This window comes from Petromyzon marinus, chromosome 22 (assembly GCF_048934315.1).
Source record: "Petromyzon marinus isolate PM22_M1 ecotype Great Lakes invasive population chromosome 22, UKy_Petmar_22M1.pri1.0, whole genome shotgun sequence".
NCBI classification, from domain to species: Eukaryota; Metazoa; Chordata; class Hyperoartia; order Petromyzontiformes; family Petromyzontidae; genus Petromyzon; species Petromyzon marinus.
The window spans coordinates 8,199,641-8,220,905 of record NC_133688.1 but is presented as its reverse complement, the minus strand read 5'-3'; the positions used below and the strand labels follow the sequence as shown (position 1 = coordinate 8,220,905).

The window sequence follows — 21,265 nt, the reverse complement described above, 5'->3', positions numbered from 1 at the left end:
CCATCCTACCTGCCTATGTCAACTGTTATTTCCGACTCTCTGTGGCTCTCTCTCTCTCTTAGATCTCTCCCCCAGTGACTCAAGTGCTGCTGCAGAGACCCACTTTCTTCCCTTTCCCGCCCCCTTCTCTCCCCACCCTACAGCCGATCTCTTGCATTGCACTCTCATGCTCACGTGTCCTTTGGATTGCACTCTCATGCTCACGTCCTGTGGATTACACTCTCATACTCACATGTCCTTTGGATTGCACTGTCTTGCTCATATGTCCTGTGGATTGCACTCTCATGCTCACATGTCCTATGGATTGCACTCTCATGCTCACATGTCCTTTGGATTACACTCTCATGCTCACATGTCCTTTGGATTGCACTCTTATGCTCACATGTCCTGTGGATTGCACTCTCATGCTCACATGTCCTTTGGATTGCACTCTTATGCTCACATATCCTTTGGATTACACTCTCATGCTCACATGTCCTGTGGATTGCACTCTCGTGCTCACGTGTCCTTTGGATTGCACTCTCATGCTCATGTCCTACAGTCCATCTCCCACAATCGCTGGCCCCACCCTCTTGACCGATGCGGCAACCCCCCCTCCTCCCCCCTCTCGGGTCAATATAATGCCTCGTCCACAGCAGTCTGATTCTCTCATCTGAAGACGGTCGCTTGTTGTTGCGATCGAAACGTCATAATCTATTATTTTTCCTACCTACGTGACTTTACCGAAAGAACCAAAGAGTATGGATCAGTGTTATGTACTGGGGCTCCCATAGGGTTCAGTGCTACTCACTGGGTCGATGGGCTCTTCCCTGTTCACTTGCCATTACTGGAGGAATCCTGGTTAGTTTCTTAGCAATAAGCTTAAATTCAACAGGTCACCATCTCTGATCTGAGGTCGCACCGCGACGCGCAAGTCACAGGGACTCGCACACGGAGAGCGCCCGAGGGCCGGCCCGCACACACGAGTGCGACGGGGCTCAGCACAGACGCACATCTCCAGCATGTGCGAGGGCACCGGACGCGTCCACCGGCTTCACGCCTCTCTCCTGCGGCCCACCGTTGAGCGCGGCAGACGCGGCGCCACCCGCCGCCGTGTGTCAGTCCGCTGTCTCTCCCCTTCAGGGAACGAAGCGACACCCCAGTTGCACACCACCCACTTTTGAGCAGGAGAGCGATTGATAAATGGGTGACCCTCAGACAGGCGTGGCCCCTGGGGCCGCAATGTGCGTTCCAAGTATCGATTATCAATGTGTCCTGCAAGTCACATTATTTCTCACAGCTGGCTGCGTTCTTCATTGATGCACGAGCTGAGTGATCCACCGTCAAGAGCCGTCGTTGGCTCGCATGTTCTCCCCCTCTCCTCTAGCAAACGCAAGGCAGGGAGAAAGGGGGGGGGGACCGGGGGTACTTGACTATGCTCTTGAACTTCAGTATGACCTTCTGGGTCAATTTCTCCAAATAGATAGGCCACAAGCCCCAGATTTAAGAGAAGCATTGGCAGCCAAATGCCTTTTTTAAGATTACTTCTCTGTGGCCTTGTCTTACATATCGTGTAACAGCAAACTTGGGTCCTCTGTGACTGAGGGTTTTATGCAGCATAATCCACTGAGCTATGGCTGACTCCACTTATTGAAGTAGCATTAAAGCCTCCTCTGGTCATTATTGTACTTCTTCTCGACCACCCCAGGAATTATAAGAAGAAATTCCCAGCTTTCCCCCTCTAATAGCGCAGCATGTCTGGCATATGCCGATCCAAGGGGAAGCACTTGGCTTTTAAGGGAGCTGGTTCATCATAGACCGGTTGCATATTTAGCTTATATGTTTTATCTACTGCCTGAGTGAGTAGGTAAAACTTCCAAGCCTATCAACAACAACTTTCTCTACAGCTCTATGTCCTCATGAAGGAAATGCTTAGCCAAATGCCTCATCCACTGCTGTGTAAGGCTCATCTTTAATTTCTAGACCGTTCTGGTTCGATAGGGCACCTCATCCAAGTCATCGTCCTCTTCCCTCGAACCCTCTTTAACAGAGTGGTATCTTTTTAATGTTAATCTGCAAATGGCAATATAGACTCTTGACGAGAAGAAAACTACACGATAGGACGAACTTGTGTCCCTATTAACGTTAGACGGTGTGCCTCTGCTTTCTCACGTATATTAAAGCCGCTTTATTGAGACGAAATATTTTATGATGCACCAAGCAGCAGAAACTTTTTTACATGGACGAATGCAGAGGGAGCCACATGGGTTGGTCAGTTGACCCACATCCACCTCACCCACGTCCTGCCCCTCGGGGAATAATTCGTCAAATTGTTTGATTGATTCATTACATGTTTGGGGTGTCTTGTACAAGACGGATTTCAATGGTGATCAGAGCGTGTCAGTGACCACCGCATGAATAATCACATGTGAGCATTTGTAGAGAAATGTGTGGGTACTGTTTATTTCATGAATGCCACTCATTTGATTTCCAGTTTATCCCGGAGTGGTATTAGAAAGCATCTCTTATGACTCCAAAGTGGCCCCACAACACGAACAGGACCCGAGCCAGAGTAAACTAAACTAACCTTTTTTATTTTACCAGGTAAGGCCCACTGAGCTATGTAGCTTTTTTTCATAAGCTACCTGACCACAAATGATAGCTCGACCAAGTGGCTTATCACGTGGAAATGTATGGCAGACAAAGACTCTAAATGCAAGTTGATTCTAAATGTGGAGGGAGAAAACCAGAGGACCTGGATAAAAATCCATGCAATCACAGGGAGAGAGACACGTAAACTCCAAATATACAGCAGGCGTCAGGCTTGGGATCGAACCCACAACCTTTTGTATACCAGACGAGGTAGTGAACATCTCGCCACCATTGCAGCCCACTCGGTGGGCCAGCTGAAATTGGTGTGCTCATGGGCACAGACGGGAGGATTTTTGTGCTTCCATGTCAGCTTCTCTGCGAGAAGTGGTCCAGGGCAGCCCTTAGCTCTGGGTCAACAGCTGTCAGCCACGTCTGCAGTGAACACCAGACACAGAAACACCAAGGTTATAGGTCTTCACGTTTCTGTCACAGGTTCCTCCTGCTCAAGACATAATGAAGGCCACCTGCATGGGATTCACAGTAAAGAGGTTTCGAAAGTATTTTCTATTTTGATGTAATCTTATCTTAACGTAATTTATTTAGCGCCTTAACCGAGGCTCTTTACAGACAGTTAAGAAAGGTGTAAAACGTGTGTGTGTGTGTGTGTGCAACGGTGGAGATGAGGTTGAATAAAATAAATGAGAGAGAAAGCAATGGGGGCGAGTCCGTAATGATGCATGAATTTGGTAAAAGCAAAATTGATGACGGTAAATGATAATAAATGGATTGAGTGAATACAGTTTTTGGTTTGATGTTCAAGGCCCTGAAGGGGATTGTCTCCCATACACCTCATTGATCTGCTGAAACCTTACTCCTTTGTGCAGCGACGTCAGTCCGCGGATAACAAGAAAACCTGGGTGTGTGCCTTAGACAAAGTTGCGATCAATAAGAGTCTTCAGCAGCCATGAACCTCATTTGTGGAACACTTTTCTCTAGAACATTAGAAACTCGCAGTCCGTTGAGTCTTTTGGGTATCGTTTTGAAACCTATTCGGGTTCTCTTGCATACCCATCTGTGTAGGCTATGTGCCTTTTACATTGCTTTTTTCTTTTTAGTTTTATTTTACAGGGGTTTTTGTTTTGTTTAGGGTTTCCATTGCGTTTTATTTCAAGGGTTTTTATTCAGTTGTATTTAAGTGTTTTAAAAAGTCTGGTTTATTTAATCTGAAGCGAAGTGCGGGCCTTTTGTGAATGGTGCTGCATCGTTTGCGGTTCACATGCAGCACGCTGCCCTGGTTATTGGGGTGTATTTTGAGATGGTGGTCTGGTTAAGGCTGAGAGTTATGTGCGTGAAATGCACACCTTTGTGTATTAAATCTAGGGTATAATTAACCATAAATACTACACACCATCTGCTTCACAGTGGATGTTAAAGATCCCCTGGCGTCATTCAAAATTGTAGGCCATTGTATGTTGGCATAACGGTTCAAATTTGCCTAACAAAGCAATCAACCCCCCCCTACTGGGAGAGTAACGACTGCTTGCTAGCTAGGTGCTGAGTCACCTTGTGCTACATAGGGACAGCTGCCACTGCGGGGTCCCCTTTTATAATATTTGAGACGTGCTGCAAGTCACTTATCGCAGGCACTACTCTGAGCTGTCCTGGCGTAATGGGCGCTCTATCATCAACGAGTCATTGTTTATAATGCTCCATCGGCATCATCAGAATAATTTGGATGCAATCTTTGAGTGATCAACTTTTGAATGTTGCTAAGGATGAAGCAGGTGGCCAAGTGGCTCAGAGACACTGAGCTGGCACCGTTGAGATTCTGGTTTGAATTCCAGCAGTTGCCTGTGCTTAAACCCGATTATAAAGTGTTGTGAGATCATGATTCTAGCAATGGTCCCCAATGACTGCACAAAACACATTCCATGGTCTGTGCTTAATTTTGGCTGCTTTCCAGCTCTAGCAAGTGATTTTATTAGTTTTACTGTCATGCGATGAACATTACTTTAATATGGAAAATCAGGAGGAAAAGTGCCGTGTGGATCTCAAAGAGCTATAACTGTGTGTAAGCCAACTCTCTGCGTTGCATTGCATTACATTTCCAAAAAAATTCTAAGTTTGTTTTCTCAAACTTCCTATTTCTTTCTCTAAATGTACGAGGCTCTCATCGGTCCATTCACTCTTTCTCTCCCCCGGCCGCTTCGGGGTGGATTTCCACACAACTCTCTCATTGACATGCTAATTTCTCTGCTCCAGCAGACCCACCTCTCTCTGCCCCCCCCCCCTCTCTATTTAAGGCCACGACACAGAGGCATTTGGTCTCTGTGTGTCTATGTTGTGTGTCTCTCTCTGTGTGTCTCTGTTGTCTCTCTCTGCTTGTGTGTCTGTGTGTCTCCGTGTCTGTGTTTTGTCTCTCTCTCTCTCTCAAATTTTGTTCTACCTGATGACGACTGCTTGTGTTGAAATTGAAGCGTCGTATTCTATTATTTAATGTATTTTTCTTTCTATGTGACTTTACCGAAAAAACCAGAGGGCTCTACGATATTAAATTCTGCAGTGCTTTTTGTGTTTAGTTTGTTGTCCTTCCCCCGCACCTCTGATTGGCGATGGTTCGCTATGTACAATGTGAAAGAAGTAAAAAATATGTACATATTTAGTCTGTTCTCGAACACGAAGGGTTGCCACTGCTTTGCAAGAGATCCGAATGGATACTACAGTCTGCCTCAGCAGCAGACCACGCTTTCCCACCTGATGACGGACGCTTGTGTTGCGCCCGAAACGTCATGATTTATTTTATTTTATACCTACGTGACTTTACCGAAAGAACCAAAGAGTATGGATTCCTGCAGTCACGAAAGCTTCAAATCAAGATGACTACGTCTCATGGCAAGACACCAACAGCATGATTTGGATTACGTTTCTAACATGTAAAGAATGTGGCTGGTGGATTAAGATGCGGCTGACAAGACTTGCCTCGTGTGTGCGCGCTGGGCAGGGGCACCGGGGAACGAGCCTCAAAAGCAGCTGCTTGCTCCTGTGAATCAGATCCAACGGCAGGAACTGCAGACAGGAGACGAGTTTGGTGAGAATGAAGGAAGTGGATTGCCCGGAGAAAGACTGAGTGAGAAAACAGAAGTCCCTCGCTTAACGCTTTTTAATCTGTTCCACGAAAACTACTGTTAACTGAAATAACTGTTAATCGAATTCATTTTTCAGTTTAAAATAAGTAAAAATCACCGAGTCTGCAAGATAGCTGTTTCCAATGCTAAAACAGAAGACGTAATATTCTTGGTTATTTCGGTAAAGTCACCACATAGAAGGGAAACAATAAAATAATAAAATATAACAATAAAATTCTCACGACGTTTCGACTGCACCACAAGCAATCATCATCAGGTGTGAAAACCACAGCAAGAATTTTTTTAAAAAGTTGGTTTTCACACCTGATGATGATTGCTTGTGTTGCAGTCAAAACGTCGTGGGAATTTTATTGTTTTATATTTTTATTATTTTATTGATTCCCTTCTACGTGACTTTACCGAAAGAACCAAGAATATGAATCCCTGCAAGTCACGAAAGCTTTAAATCATAAGACGTAATGTAAACAAAGCCAGTTGAGGACTTACCGCTCATGAATGGGCGTCGCTGATTGGCTGAGGGCATGGCTCAGCCCTACTTACGAGCACTGGGATTGGCCGAAATTGGCGCCCACGTGCATAACGTAAGCGTACCGCTAGTCAAAATGTTAACGTGAATCGATACCATGGGGTGGGGGGGCGTCCTAGACAAGGCGAAAAGTTCACCTATAAACCGTTCACCGATGTCACTGTTAACCGAAGGACTACAGTACTACAGTGAGAATGATGGTGACACGGTGGTAAGACAAAGTGGTATGACTTGTGCTTCATAGCAAGGAGGGCCTGGGGTTGATTCTCAACTCGAGCCCCTGTGTGGAGTGTGTTTGTTCTGCCCCTCTTCTGCATGGGTTTCCTCAGGGTTGTCGACTTCCCCCCATCCCCCATAGATATTGGCCAACATTTCCAATGCTATGAAAAATAAGAAAAGATTTTACCCTTTCTGGCAATAAAACAAGAGTTGTGTTAAGATGTTTAAACACAAAACAGAAAACTTTTACAAGGAATCAAGTCTGCATTAACCACACACAGTACGTGGTGAACATGCAAACAAACTTGCTCTGAGAATAATATACTTGCATTGTCTTTGAAACTGATTGGCCTACACCTTCTTTATGGCCTCGTATCACCACCAGTGTCAGAGCAGAGGACACCAAATGGCGAACAGTACACAGACAATGCACGCATCAGAACACTTCTAGCTTGGGTTGTGCAGTTATATCAAGAGACCTGTTTTGGCAGTATCAAAGTATGACAAAAAAATTATGGTTCAAAATGCTGAAAAACTACCCGCAAAATGTGTCAATTGGGAGTACACATGGTATCACTGCCACCAAGTGAACAAACTAATTGTTTATAATATTGGCCATGCATGTCTAAAGGTATAACATTTTAAATCAATGTTTCAGTGTTTCCACAACTGTTTGTCTGAAAGTCTGTACCACAACATTTTTATATTCTTTGGGTCTTTCGGTAAAGTCACGTAGATAGGTTCAAATTAATAAAAATAAAAGTAACAAGAAACGACGAAAGAGGGGGAAGCTGCTGAAGTAGACCGTCAAAAACAGTCTGTGCCTCAGCAGCTTCCCCCCTCTTTCTTCCTCCTGATGACAATCGCTGGTGTTGTGATCGCAACGTCGTAGTTAATTTTTATTAATTTGAACCTATCTACGTGACTTTACCAAAAGACCCAAAGAATATGAATTCCTGCACTCATGAAAGTTTTAAGTCAAGATCACAAAAGATTTCAGAACCAAAAGAGCAGAGAGCATTCATCCCGAAGAACTCCGTTGAAATGCCACTGCATAAAGTGCGAGTGAGCCTCATTGTGGAGCTGGATAAAAAAAATGCCAATTGGACAGACGCATCATCAGTGCGTCTGTGTGACGTCACCTTCCGGGCCCGTTCCCTGTCGCGACATCGTGAGGCTCTTGCGTTGAGTTCGAGAAAGAAGTTTCACCTCCGGCGAGTCCGACGGCAAGACAACAGGGTAGTCCATGAGCGGTGGGTGGACGAGCGAGTGAGTAGCGAGCGAAATAGAACACACCGTGTCTGACAAATGCAGGCTGCCTGTGCTCTCTCTCTGCGGGGATGCGAAGAGGGAGGCGAGGGATGAGTGCATCTCCACGGCCACCACCAGGAGGTCCACGTCAGTCACAGTTGGCTGCAGAGCCGGTTCGGAGCTCCCCCCCAGCCACGTGCCCACAAGAGCCTCCAGCAAGCTGCCCAGCACCAGAAACAGTCCCGTAACGAGAGCACAAGTTCACTCCATGTGTGCATACACCACGTTGTTACTATAACACTCGTTTACCCAGGAGAGCCTCACCTGGATTTTAAAGAATTTTTATTTTATCAGGGCCATGCAACCCCTTCAATTGCTTGCTCGCTAACACCACTGCTGGCAGAAGGGCCTTTAATGGAGGAAGCTTCGAGGGTATTTGGTCTGTTTTTCGCGCTAGCCAGACATCTTGGAAGAGGTGGGCATACCCACACTTTAGCCCACCACACAAGACCTGCCAATCGACTGAGCAGGGAATCGATCTTGAGCCACCAAGTTGTAGGCGCTGCAGCGCTAACCGTAGCACCGCCACTTCCAAGTAAACAAAAAAACTAAACTCTTTCAAAAAAAGAAAACAATTTTTATTCTACCAGGTATGGCTCACTGAGCCATGTAGCTTTTTTTCAGAAGTGACCTGGCCACAAATGATCGCCTAATGAAGTGGCTTGTCACGTGCAGATTTATAGCAGCCAAATAATCTAAACACGTTTCGAAATGTGTGGAGGGAAAAACCCACGCAACCACGGAGAGAACATGCAAACCTCAAATATACAGGCAATAGGTCGGGATCGAACTCACGACCTCCTGTATACCGAGCGAGGTAGTTAACATCTTCTAGCCACCACGGCACCCCAGTATTTAAAGCACTCCGTTTGTTCAATGATGTTGTTTCTCATATCTGTCATAAGTGAAGGGAAATTCAACTGGGGGATTTGGGAGCAATTTGAGTGATACGTCACTTAGAAATTTACCTTATACTACCATAACAGCGTCATCAGCAAAGAGATTTCATTTTGAGTGATTTCAGTTCAGTCCAAGATTGTTTAAATAAGAACAGAATTTGACCCAACACGGAAACTTGTGGCACACTCTTTGCTATTTTAATGTTTGTGGACGAGATGTTATCACTCTGAATGTTTTGAGAACGGTCTGAAAGGTAACTCTTAAGCCATTTTATTGGACCGTCTGAAAATGTTCGTTGACCCCAGCCATCTCTCTGCTCATTGTCTCCCACTAAGGCATCCTCTATCTCTCTGCGCTTCTCTCCCTCCCCTCCTGCTCCAAATTTACCTCTCTCATCATCCCCCTCCGTCACACACCTTCCCTACCCTCTTTCCCCTGCACTATCCCTCCCTTTCACCCCTCCTACCTTTCTGCCATCCTTCCCTCCATTATCTCCACCTACTCCCTCTTCCTTTCTCCCATACTTTCCAATCCCTCCTCCCAACCGTGCACCTCCCCTTTCTCTCTCTCTCTTCTTTAAGTCCCCTTTTCCCACACTCTCCCTTTCATTATTCTACATGTTACTTGCCCACATGTCTACTTCTCCTAACGGGTCCTCCCTGTTCTACTAAACCAATGTGATGAAGGGCCCTCTTGTTTCTATAATCGAAAATCCTTCAGTAAGCTGCAAGTTTTGCTCCTCCTACTCATCGGGCGAGATTACGTCTAATGTGGAGGTTTTGTGCAAAACTAGTTATGACTGGCCAAGACTAATGATATAATCTATTGAAATTGAGAGAAATAAAAAAAAGTTTACCCGTTCTGATAGCTACAAGCGTAGTGCTGCTTGGAAGCATATTATCAAGTGATACTACTAGACTGTGCATGCCTATATAGGTCACCAACGTCGACGTTGATTAATTGTGTGCAGCCGATAACAGGTGTAGCGACATCGCTGGATGTCGCTGTGTGTGTGGCCAGCCTGGTAAAGGCACGCCACACAATGTCCTCTCAACACAGACACCACCGAAGGCAGAAGCAGTACCTGCCCCAGTGGAGCTCAAGGAGCACAGACCGACAGCAACCAGTGGCACCCTGCGCTGGGGGCAATGCCAGCCCTAGAGGATTGGGTGCAAGGGGTGGGTGCCGGGTCGGGGAACGGGGTTCCACAGGGCCATGGCACTCTAGTTGAACCCGGAGGACATGTGACTGGGGGCGTCTACCCGAGGACCCCCAAAAGGGGTGCTGGGGGGACGTGTCCAGTAGGGATCCTTCTCGACGGTTCGAGAAGGGGTTCGTGGCTAGGGGCAGAGCGAGCCCCGGCACGGGGGATAAAAGCAGGTCTCCAAGTGGGACCGGCTGTTGTTGCGATCCTGAAGAAATCTACGTGCTACCCACGGGACCTGGACCCAAGCTGGGGTCCCTGTCCGTCGCAGCTACCCCCAGTGCAGTCAGCGCAGTTAGCCTGGTGGACCACCACCATATGTTAATATCTGGTAAAGGGGCAGTTACCCCTTTGTGTTAGCGCGTTGGTTAAATAAATGTGCTGCCTCTAAACTGTACGTCTTAGTGTCCCCGTTTGTGCCCACTACACAGGTACTGCGATTTTTGGACACAACGGCAGAATGCACATACATAATGCGCATGAGTAATGCACATGCATAATGCACATGCATAATGCACATGTGTAATATACATATGTAATATACATATGTAATGACCGAGGCAACAGACTACTTACCTCACATAAGCGTACATGTGAATGAACAGTCACGAAGTAAACCAAGGCCTCTGATTGGTGCAGGGAGGCCTCAAAGACGATTGGTTAGGATAAGAGATTCAAGTAAATTGGAGGAGAGATTAAAACGTAAAAGGCGGGGAATTAAAGTTGACTGTAGGGGCGACGATTGACAACCGTTGGAGGAGGAGGACGAGGATTGGCTGAAAGAAATGGGGTCAGCGAAGCTTCCAGAAAGGGGGCTCGGACAATATAAAAGGGGACAGCACAAGGGGAGGGGACGGTTGGAGAGAAGACGAAGTTCAAGTCTCAAGAATCGAAGCCCGGGCCTATAAATAGAGTCGTGTCCGAATAAAGGCTCTTAATAAAACAATAACGTGTGGTGTGTCGGCATCACTACACATACATAATGTACATATGTAGTGAGTTACTTCTGAGACACTATTTTAGGAGGCAACAACGTTTATTCTACACTATATATCTGACACACTGTTCACACACGGGATAACTAATTACGAGTCAGAGCAGCCAACATGCTGTCTGACCCACGACGCCGGAGACGAAGACGTAGCACCTCGGGTTCCATTCCACCTGTAGACAGCCCAGATTCAGCCTCGGGGCTTCCCTTTTATGCCCCTCAGCGTGGCCTGTCTTTGCCTTCGGCCACGCCCCCTTCTAGAACCTTCCAGGAGGTCCTGGGCTGACCTCCACGTGCCACCTGCCCGGCTCCGCTCTTAACCACGCCCCCTCCTGGAACCCTCCAGAAGGTCCTGGGCCATGCTCCCCATGTCCCTTCGGTCACCTTTGCCCTACATCCTTCACCCATCACGAGCTTTGCCAGCCGGCCGGGGTGACGTGCCCCTCTCCGCCAGCAGCCAGTATCACGCCCCCTAGTGACCCACTACATGGCATTACCTGCTGTGTAGGTGGCATAGCTTGCTATACCATGCTCTGTCTGTAGGACTCATATGCCCCTCCCTGCCAGCAGCCAGCACCACGCACCCGAGCGACTCACTGCGTGGTATTACATGCTGTGTTGGCTGCTACACCCATATTTCCTTATTCAATTGTATCCAGTGCTACGCGCCGTAGTGATCCATTCTATGTCACTACACATGCATAATGTACAATGTACATGCATAATGTTTAACACGTAGGCATTCTCGACCAATATTATTCGTAATAAAGGTTTTTAGGTTCTGGCAAATCGCCTGATGCTGGATGTAATTACAAGCGAAATGTCGTACTCAAATTCAATGGCGGAGCCAGGATTTTCAGGTAGGGGGGGGGCAACCCCTCCAGCAATGAAAAATGATAGAGAAGTTGTTAGTAAGTAAGGACTTGTCCCTTGCTTTTTATTCAACGCGTGTGCGGCGATGGCGCAGCCATCGATCGAGGGTCGAATTCGAACCGTGTTGTGTGATCAGCATCGCGCTCGCTGAAGGTGAATGCCTTCAGGGAAGTACTGTATACGCAAATGCGCACAATTCTGAGTCACTTATAGCTGCTTTGCCGTTACTTATTGCCAATTATGGACTCAGACTATTGTCCTATCATCTCATAGAGTCCCTGGCATATAATAATATGCTACAAAGTGGCAGTGGGGGTCGCAAAATGCCGATTTATTACGAATAAACTCCGATCGAAATCCCTAATTTCGATAGAATCATTGGGGAGGCACGTTCCACCCCCCCCCACCCCCCCCCCCCCCCCGTGCTCAAATTGTAAATGTTGTGGATTTACTCTCCAACACACCGGTAGGCTGAAGTAGTAACTAATTGGAGCATTGTTTACATGTGTCAGGTAGTGGAGGGTTATGACACATTTATACTTATGTGATCAAACCCAAAGACCTTTACTATGAATACATGTACAATGTACATGCATAATGTACATGCATGATGTATTCAATCATTTGAACATCAGGCCTTCATCCACGATGTCACGAATTCTGATATGAATGTATTTAGAATTTATTTTGCACAGTACGTTGGCAACTGTGCTAATCGGAGGTACCTTACGTCCGTGAATTTCCCATATTGGCCACCGCTTGATTTTTCTTCCGAAATACCTTCCTTTTCTATCATTAACAAACATGCCCCTTAAAACAATTTTAGTCAGGAGGAATCAAGTAATCTGGTTCAACACAGACATTGTCCAGCTCGTCCCACTCCAGAAACACAGCTTGGAAACCTGCTAAGAAAAATTTTGGTTTGAACTCAAACTGAATCAAATATAGAGTTCTAAGGGAACCACTGCACCAAGTTCGGCAGACTGTAAACCGTCCCTTTTAGGATATGCCCTCTTGGATTCAAAGATGATCCCACGGCTTTTTGGAAAGCCAAGAAAGACCCTTGAGGGATAAAACGTGTGACTACAATGTCCCCACTGAGGCTTTTGCTCAATGGCAGTTGCCTCTTCTGATTAAAACCATAATCTTGATTGGGTTTAAGTTACACACACGTGTTGCATCTGCAGGCCGCATCCTCAACACCAATACCCAGCCTTGTGTAATGGCCAATCACCTGCCTCTTGGCTCAAGCCCTCCTCACTCCCCTCCCCCACCTTCCTAGCCAGAAATTGATTTTCTTCCCAATCTCGGATTTTGAAGTCCTAACCTTGCTCTCCATGCTAAACTAAAAAAAACTGCCTCTGGTGATGGTGCCGATGGCCTGCACGCCATTTCCCCTCCATCTTTTGGAGAACTTCATGGTAAAACTGAGAGCCCACAATCCAACATTGACATTCCAGAGGCATCCTTCCGCACCCCCCCCCCACCCACCGTGAATGGAAAACTGCTCTTATACACTCGTTAAAAGTGCAAAAGACCCTAAATATGTATTGCCCTATCTCAATCCTCTCCCCTCTCATCAAGGGCTTTGAAAAGATCTTAAAATCACAAACAACAAATTTTATCTCACAATATGCCCTGTTTCTAAGCAATCTGGATTTTAGCCTTGAAACTCGTTACAATCTTTCCGTCTTATTTCTCAACTTCCTTGGAGAATTTGACACTGTGAATCATGCTGTAATGTTGAAAAGGCTAAAATGCCTCAGTTTTAAAAATTGTGCAATCAACAAGATTTGTAATTTCAAATTGTCTCCATCAACAATGCATTTGTTGACAAATGAGGGCACGTTGCGAGATGTTAACTGCCTCGCCTGGTATACAGGAGGTCATGGTATTTTATTCTGATGCCTGCTGTATATTTGTAGTTTGCATGTTCTCGTGGTCATGTGGATTTTTATCCGAGTCCTCCGGTTTTCTCCTCCATATTTAGAATCATGCTTTTAGAGTATTTGGCTCTAATACATCTCCACATGATTAGTCACTTCGTTGAGCTCTCATTTGTGTAGTCAGGTCACTTCTAAAAAAGAGCTATATAGCTCAGTGGTACTTACCTGGTAAAATAGTTTAAATAGTTTGATATTGAGTTCCTCAGGGCTCTGTGCTTGTTCCTATCCCGTTTTCTATATACAATAACAATTTAGGCATCTCCAATCTCTGCACTAACCTCAACATTTCTTCTGATGACAACGCCGATGGCCTCTGGAAATGTCATGAGCATCTACAACAGCACTTCGATCATCTTTAACTTCAACTTATATGCCCTAAAACTGGTCCTCAATGTTAAAAAGACCAAATTTATGTTATTACTCCGGCTGCCCCAAACCTGTCTTGCCACCTGTGCATATTGTGGCTCGCTGGACTCACACCTTATCGAACAGATTTATAAATTTAGATATCTCGGCATTATCATGGACTCAAAATTGTCCTTCAAGATCCACACATTGACCACGTGGCCAACAAGATTAAAAAAAAACTAAAATTGTATTCCAATACGTAACAAACGCTGTATTCCACTTTTTAACACGTAGGCTTTCGCGACCAATATCATCCATAATACAGGGTTTTTTGGGGTTAGATCGCATAAATATATAAATGTGTCGTTAAACCCGCCACCACCCTACACAGCCAATTAGTAAGGGTTGTCACGTAAACAGAACGTGCCAATTCGTCACTAGTACAGAACACCGGTGTTTTGGAGAGCCAAGCCACAACATTTATAATCTGAGTATGACGTTTCGCCAGTAATTACAACCAGCTTCATCAGGCGACAGCCAGATTTGTGGAGAAGTCCACCTGTTCCGTTCTTTAAAAAGAGGCATAGATGTGATGACAACACTTGTCCGCTCTTCTTTCGCAAAGTGGGGGGGGGGGGCTTAATGAATCAACGTACATTATGAATGCATATTACGTGAGCCCATTGATCTTGTACTTCCTGTCCATTGTGTGTATTAAAATAGTCGTACCATAGGTAATCCCTATTGAAGTATGATGGTCTGTATAGGCATGTATTTAAACAATGTATTATTTGATTATTTGCTTCCAAGCAACACTAAGTCGGTAGCAATTCGAACGGTTAAAATTATTTTTATTTCTTTCAATTTCGATAGATTTTATAATTATTCTTGGCCAGTAGTAACTCTTTTGTTGGCACGTGTATTCTGATACTGCTGACAATTGTATTTGGGAGAATTTAATATTTATTTCGTTGTTCTTTTAGTCTCGTGCTGCTCATTCATCCTGTTTGCCCAACATAACATTTGCCACAAGTGCAATTAATCCGCTACACACCTGTTGATAGCTTCGGTAATACATCTTTTGTACCAGATATTACTTTCTGTATTTTCTGTACCGTGCCAAATCTGACTCAGATGTTTTGTTTTTCCAAACATCTGGCGAGTTTATCAGCTACTCCCTCAATGTACGGTATTTTAATAGTTTTCATTACTTCTAAATTATTAGTGGTGTAAAAATGGCAAAATGACCACAAATTCAGTTCTGTTGAGCTGGTGGTCTTCATAAATGCCAAGAGCTTTAATACATACAATGCTGCAACACATATTGTGTCGTTAAGTAGACAGAGAAAGTAATGACAGACATGGAGCAGCAAGACTGTGGTCATATCACACCTTAAGAAGATCACCGGGGCTCCCTTAAGCAGCGCATCCGAGTTGAGGTTTCTCCATCGCCCAAAGTCCAACCTGGACTCCACTGCTGCACGGGGTGGCATGTCGGGAAGAAGGGAAGAGGGTGAGGCAAGGTTCAGGGAACAAAATCCGAGAGGATGCACATCTAGGAGATGAAATTATGAAATCAGTTCGTGTACACTGACCCCTTAATCTCCCCCTCATAAAAACCATCGCCACTAAGTGGTGCTGACGTGACGACGGCGCTTGTGCCAGGCTATGTGCACTTTATAACCTCCATAACCACCACTACTGCTACTGTTCCCTCTTCGTATTATCATTAAATGGCAACCAATCATTCCCCCCATTCATTCAATTCATTCATCATCACCTTCATCAATTTTGCTTTCACCGAATTCACACATCATCACCGACCCTCCCCATTGCTTCCTCTTTATTCAATCATATTCACCTCATCTCCACCGTTGCACACACACACGTTGTACACCCTTCTTAACTCTCTCTAAAGTGCCTTGGTTAAGGCGCGATATAAAATATGTGAAGACAAGATGGACTGTTATGTTGCGGGCTCGTGAGATGTGGCAGTGGGCCTGGGAAGATGTTCATCCAGCAGTGGATTGATCCTGGTTGAAAACAGTGAAAGGCGAGGGGGAGTTTGACTGAAGGTGAGAGGTTTAAGATTGTAAATAGAGAAAGGAGTTCAGATCCACTTCGTTGAAATGTCATTCGTGATAGCCAGGTCGCTTCTGAAAAAGAGCTGCATTGCTCAGTGGGACTTGCGTGGTAAAATAAAAAATAGTTTCGAGTTTAGTTTCAACCTCCACGATGTGTCAAGGATTACGGGATCCACAATATGGGCCCTCATATCACTGTGGATTCTTGGCATTATGCTGAAATCGTTATTTCATCTCAATACAGTGATCCCTCGGTTTACGATTCCATCGATTAATGATATTTAGATTCACGATCCGCCTCCTATAAGGTCCCATATTTTCTAGTAACGATATGTTTTGCAATATCAAGCGGCCGCCAATTTCGGCCATGTTTTTCTTTATCCATGTTTCTATTAATATATATACTTTAATAAGTTATTATAACGTTTATTAATTAAAATTACGTATTTAAATATTAGAAACCATGTTTTTATGGTGAAAAAGTTCAACTTGCAATCGTCTTGGAACAAATTAAGCCTTTAACGTGCATTCCAATATTCAATGAATGATAATTTCGATTAATAATGATTTTTGTGGAACCAATTAATATCGTTAACTGAGGGACCACTGTACAGGCATACCTCTAATAGCGCTGCCGCTTATAATGCTCTTTCATTATTCCAATCTTTTGTCTTAGAGGGAAGTTCCTGCATGGATCAGCCCATACGTGGTCTTGTGGAACCTGAATCGAGGTGTCTATTATACCGATTTTGCTCACAGTCGATCCGACAGCCACGTTAGAGTATCGATTCATCGAGGGTTAATCACTGTATCAATTAATTGGCAATCCGTGGCTAGAGTAATCCCATTGGTTAGTAAGGCATCCCGCGGAACATTTATTTATGAAAAAAGGTGGTTAATCTGACGCAAGCTCCAACCGAACGCACTGGCGAGTACATAACTCATTGTCTTTTACTCTTTGGTTCTTTCGGTAAAGTCACGTAGAAAATAAAATCAAATAATAATAGAATACGACGTTTCGGTTGCAACACAAGCAACCACCATCAGATAAGAATGAATGATGAAACATAGACACGGAAACAACGTAGGCAGACACACATGCAGAGAGACGCACACACAAAGACACGCCGAGCGAGACACACACCAAGACAAACGGAAGGACAACGACTCTGTGCCAAGGCCTTAAATAGAGAGAGGGGGGAGGGGCCGGGGCAGAGAGAGGACTGCGGAGGCAGACAAACGAGGGGAGCAGTGTGGAATTCCAGACCACAGTGGCTGGAGGAGAGACAATGGTTTAGAGCAAGACAACCTCTTCAAGTTGTGATTTTAATTAAGCTCTAAGTGCAGGATGACACTGGCCCATTAATCCAAAAAACATGGCAATGGTGGTCTCTGCGATGTAACATGAAGGCGTAGTTACGAAACGCAAAGATGCTCTGCGGAGCTGTTTGTGTTGTCCTTAGATTTAAGGTGGTGGGCGCTGGATGGTAATGTAGAATTGTCCATGGCCACTGATGTACTAAATTATAAAAGACCGTCGATGACGCCGAGCAGATCAAATTCTCTGTGCACGACAAACTTTATTAAACCAGCAGGGGGCAGGCGATAAGACTTAAATCCTAAAACACTGTCACATATTAACTTGGTGACAAAGGCAGAAGTCGTCAGCTCCTTGAGAGTAAAACTCTGCACCCAGGGTGTTGCAGCGGTTGCCGCTTCACAGCGGTTCCCACAGAGATGTCACACAGCTCGAGCCATTTGGCCACCTGAGCCACAATTTTAAAAAATGTAAATAAGAAAACAAGCACTCGCCTTCAGACTTAAAGAATGAAACCCACGAGACTCCTCTCCTTCCAAGCTCCAGTGCGAAGACATTCAGCTCCACGAGCTTCTCTCTCCAGATGTCTTCTGTGAACTGTGGAGAAAAACACATTTTTTAAAATTATATTATTACGCTTGTTCAGCCAGCAAAGTCTTATTGAGTCTCAAGACTTCTCTTTGAGATGGGTCCTGCCACGTTTTCACAGGGGGGTAACGATGCCGCTGTGTGGTGTAATCGCAATTGAACAATTTACAGGTAAAGTGATTCTTTAGCATGGCAACCTTGGCCAAATGCGAGTTACTATTGCACAATTTTAGCTGTGAGAGGAAACCAGAAAACCTGCAGGAAATCACGTGCTGAACAGGAGGGTAAAATACAAACTCCACACAGTGAGGCGCCCGAGGCAGGAATCGAACCTAGGCCCTTCTTGCCCCATTGTCATTTCATGTTATTGTGCACGGTGCCCAACAATTTGCTCCACATGCTGGGGATCTTCTTCAGAAAGTGAATTATAGCCCTGCTATTCTACATGTTGTATACACGGTCCCTGAAGAAGTATCTCATGACAGGTGGAGTGCAAAGTCAGCCATGCCCGGACAATACATGGGGGAGTTAGAGATGGCACAACCGTGAAAACCTTTGCAGTGGTCAATAATACCAATCTTTTTTTTCTGGGCTTCATATTGTCCACTGCATTTAAATTGCATCACGACATTATGCCATAACAAATATATATAAACACAATGCCCTTCAACTCTCAGTGATCAGTGTCAACACCACACTGGGTGTGATTCACATGTTGACAGAAATCGGTTTAAGCATAGACAGAGCACTCCGTCTCAAGTTTGTTTGATCAGGAGACGACTCAAGAGACCAGGATGAGTCATTGCAAAAGTGACCTGGATCGGCAATATGACAATGGCATGAACATCACAGCTAAGTACAACAATGAACCAAATAGAAATTCGACAACCAAACAAATAAGCACTTTACACAACATGGATAAGATCACAGACAGATTTATAATGGCCATCCCACAGCCCAGCATGTTTAACAAATCTACGTGACTCAATGCAACTTGTCTTGTCTTCAGCCATCCTTGATCCAAGGGTTGGCCACACCATGGGCCATCTCTCGATTGTCCGTCGTGCTGTTTGGGGAAATAAAATGGTAGGTCCCCTCATCTTTCCATCTCGCAGTAAGGAAGCATTTTACCAGTTGAACTAGATATGCTTTTCCATCTTCACAAGCTTCCGTTGCCAAAACATGTCGTCCTCCGCCCAACTAGTGATAGAAAACATGCCCAAGTCTTCGCCGCCCACGTTAGCCAACTATTTTCAGAGTTCCTGTTGAGCCTGTCCACCTTGCGTAACGCCCTAGGTGGTTATTCAGTCATAGGCTGTCACCCCTGATGGCATAGCCTCAACAGGCAATCTCTTACTTAGCTGTTCACCCCTTCACGACGTCGAGGTGTGAGTCTGACTTTGAAGAGGATGCAACTGGTATTGGTAAAAAAAAATCCCAACACAGGATGAGCCCTACCCGACTGTGTTTGTCACTTGCTGCAATGCCTCGCACACGGCTGTGCTGGAGATCTGGTCAGTCCTTCTTCCGCCTTACATCCACACGATCACGGAAGAGCCCCTTGATCACCATACTGCTGCTGCTGATGTCGGGTAACGAGCCAAACCCTGAACCAGGTCTCCTCAACTATGGATTGGTCAAGGCACGATCCATAGTCATCGGAAGGCACTGAAGTGTCACCATGTGATTTTATCTGATATCCTTTAGGGATCTCTCTTACCACCATCACTTGTTAGCTATGAAGACGCGCCACTGGCTCTGTGTCTCATGACTGAGAAGCCCTCAGAGCTGGGGATAGGCTAAATCAAGATACAATCCTCAGTCTGCAGCGCACCCTTTTTGTATCGTTTTTCATGATTGGGCGAAGTCGTTTAACAGTGTGAGAATCCAGTAGCCGAGCGGGTGGGAAAAGTGCAGCCCCTTACCGTGTGTGTGGACCAGAGGCCACCTGAAGGGATCTCAGAGGTGTCTCTGTGACCTGTGCTTCCATGGCCGCCGTTCTCTAGCACGGAGGGTTGCACTGTTTTCCAAAAGATCCGAATTGGATGCTTTGTCTCATGATGATAATCAGACAATTGAGATAAATTGAGGGAAATTAAACAAATTCTTGTTTAAAGTCAGTATCTTCCTAATTCAGATAGGACGTCCCACTGGTGGCTCTGAGCCAGTGGTGGAAATTTAATTCCACGATGGTATGGCAGGGGCCAGTTTGTCCACGGCACAACTGCTACCGACTCCCAAAAAGTGGTGCCATATATTATCCACCCGAAAAGGATGATTGGCTGAGTTGACTCCGAAAGGGGATATACAAGATCCTAGACGGGGATCTGTGCCCTCATGTCCCCCCTCACGATAGCACGGCGGGAAAACTCACCCTGGAGCAGAGGGTGAGGCTCAGCGAGTCCCCGAGGGTGAGCTGAAAAAGAGCCACAAGGACCTGGCGGGAGGGAGAGACGAACAGAGACGGGCCACTGTGAAGGTTCCAGCAATGAGGTCCCAGCGACAAGGTCCCAGAAATACGGTCTCAGTAACACGGTCCCAGCAACAAGGTCTCAGCATCAAGGTCCCAGAAACACGGTCCCAGCAACAAGGTCTCAGCATCAAGGTCCCAGCAACAAGGTCAAAGAAACACGGTCCCAGCAACAAGGTCCCAGCATCAAGGTCCCAGAAACACGGTCCCAGAAACACGGTCCCAGCAACAAGGTCTCAGCAACACGGTCCCAGCAACAAGGTCCCAGAGACACGGTCCCAGCAACAAGGTCCCAGCAACAAAGTCTCAGCAACAAGGTCTCAGCATCAAGGTCCCAGCATCAAGGTCCCAGCAACAAGGTTCCAGCAACAAGGTCCCAGCAACAAGGTCCCAGCAACAAGGTCCCAGCAACAAGGTCTCAGCATCAAGGTCCCAGCATCAAGGTCCCAGCAACAAGGTCCCAGTAACAAGGTCCCAGCAACAAGGTCCCAGCAACAAGGTCCCAGCAACACGGTCCCAGCAACAAGGTCCCAGCATCAAGGTCCCAGCAACAAGGTCCCAGCAACACGGTCCCAGCAACAAGGTGCCAGCAACAAGGTACCAGCAACAAGGTCCCAGTAACACGGTCCCAGCAACACGGTCCCAGCAACAAGATCCCAGCAACAAGTTCCCAGCAACAAGGTCCCAGCAACAAGGTCCCAGCAACAAGGATCCAGCAACAGGTCTCAGCAACAAGGTCCCAGCATCAAGGTCCCAGCAACACGGTCCCA

At 45.8% G+C, this 21,265-nt stretch overlaps 1 protein-coding gene and 1 pseudogene across 6 annotated transcripts in view; both read right to left on the bottom strand.

Moving 5' to 3' along the window:
• Window positions 1-1,187: 1,187 nt before the first annotated feature.
• Window positions 1,188-1,331, bottom strand: LOC116945089 (5.8S ribosomal RNA; annotated as a pseudogene).
• A 793-nt stretch (window positions 1,332-2,124) lies between these two features.
• FANCA (FA complementation group A) overlaps window positions 2,125-21,265 on the bottom strand; it is a 137,790-nt gene continuing 118,649 nt past the window's right edge. For 5 of the 6 annotated variants that reach the window (XM_032959126.2, XM_076068687.1, XM_076068686.1 and 2 more), the window contains exons 39-44: window positions 20,400-20,462; window positions 17,932-18,034; window positions 15,428-15,512; window positions 7,759-7,933; window positions 5,551-5,694; window positions 2,125-3,003 (exon numbers count right to left, since the gene is read on the bottom strand). In XM_032959126.2, coding sequence (XP_032815017.2) covers window positions 2,938-3,003; window positions 5,551-5,694; window positions 7,759-7,933; window positions 15,428-15,512; window positions 17,932-18,034; window positions 20,400-20,462 — 636 coding nt within the window. In that variant the 3' untranslated portion in view covers window positions 2,125-2,937. The remainder of the gene's footprint in view (window positions 3,004-5,550; window positions 5,695-7,758; window positions 7,934-15,427; window positions 15,513-17,931; window positions 18,035-20,399; window positions 20,463-21,265) is intronic. The other variant, XM_076068688.1, reaches the window with a different exon arrangement.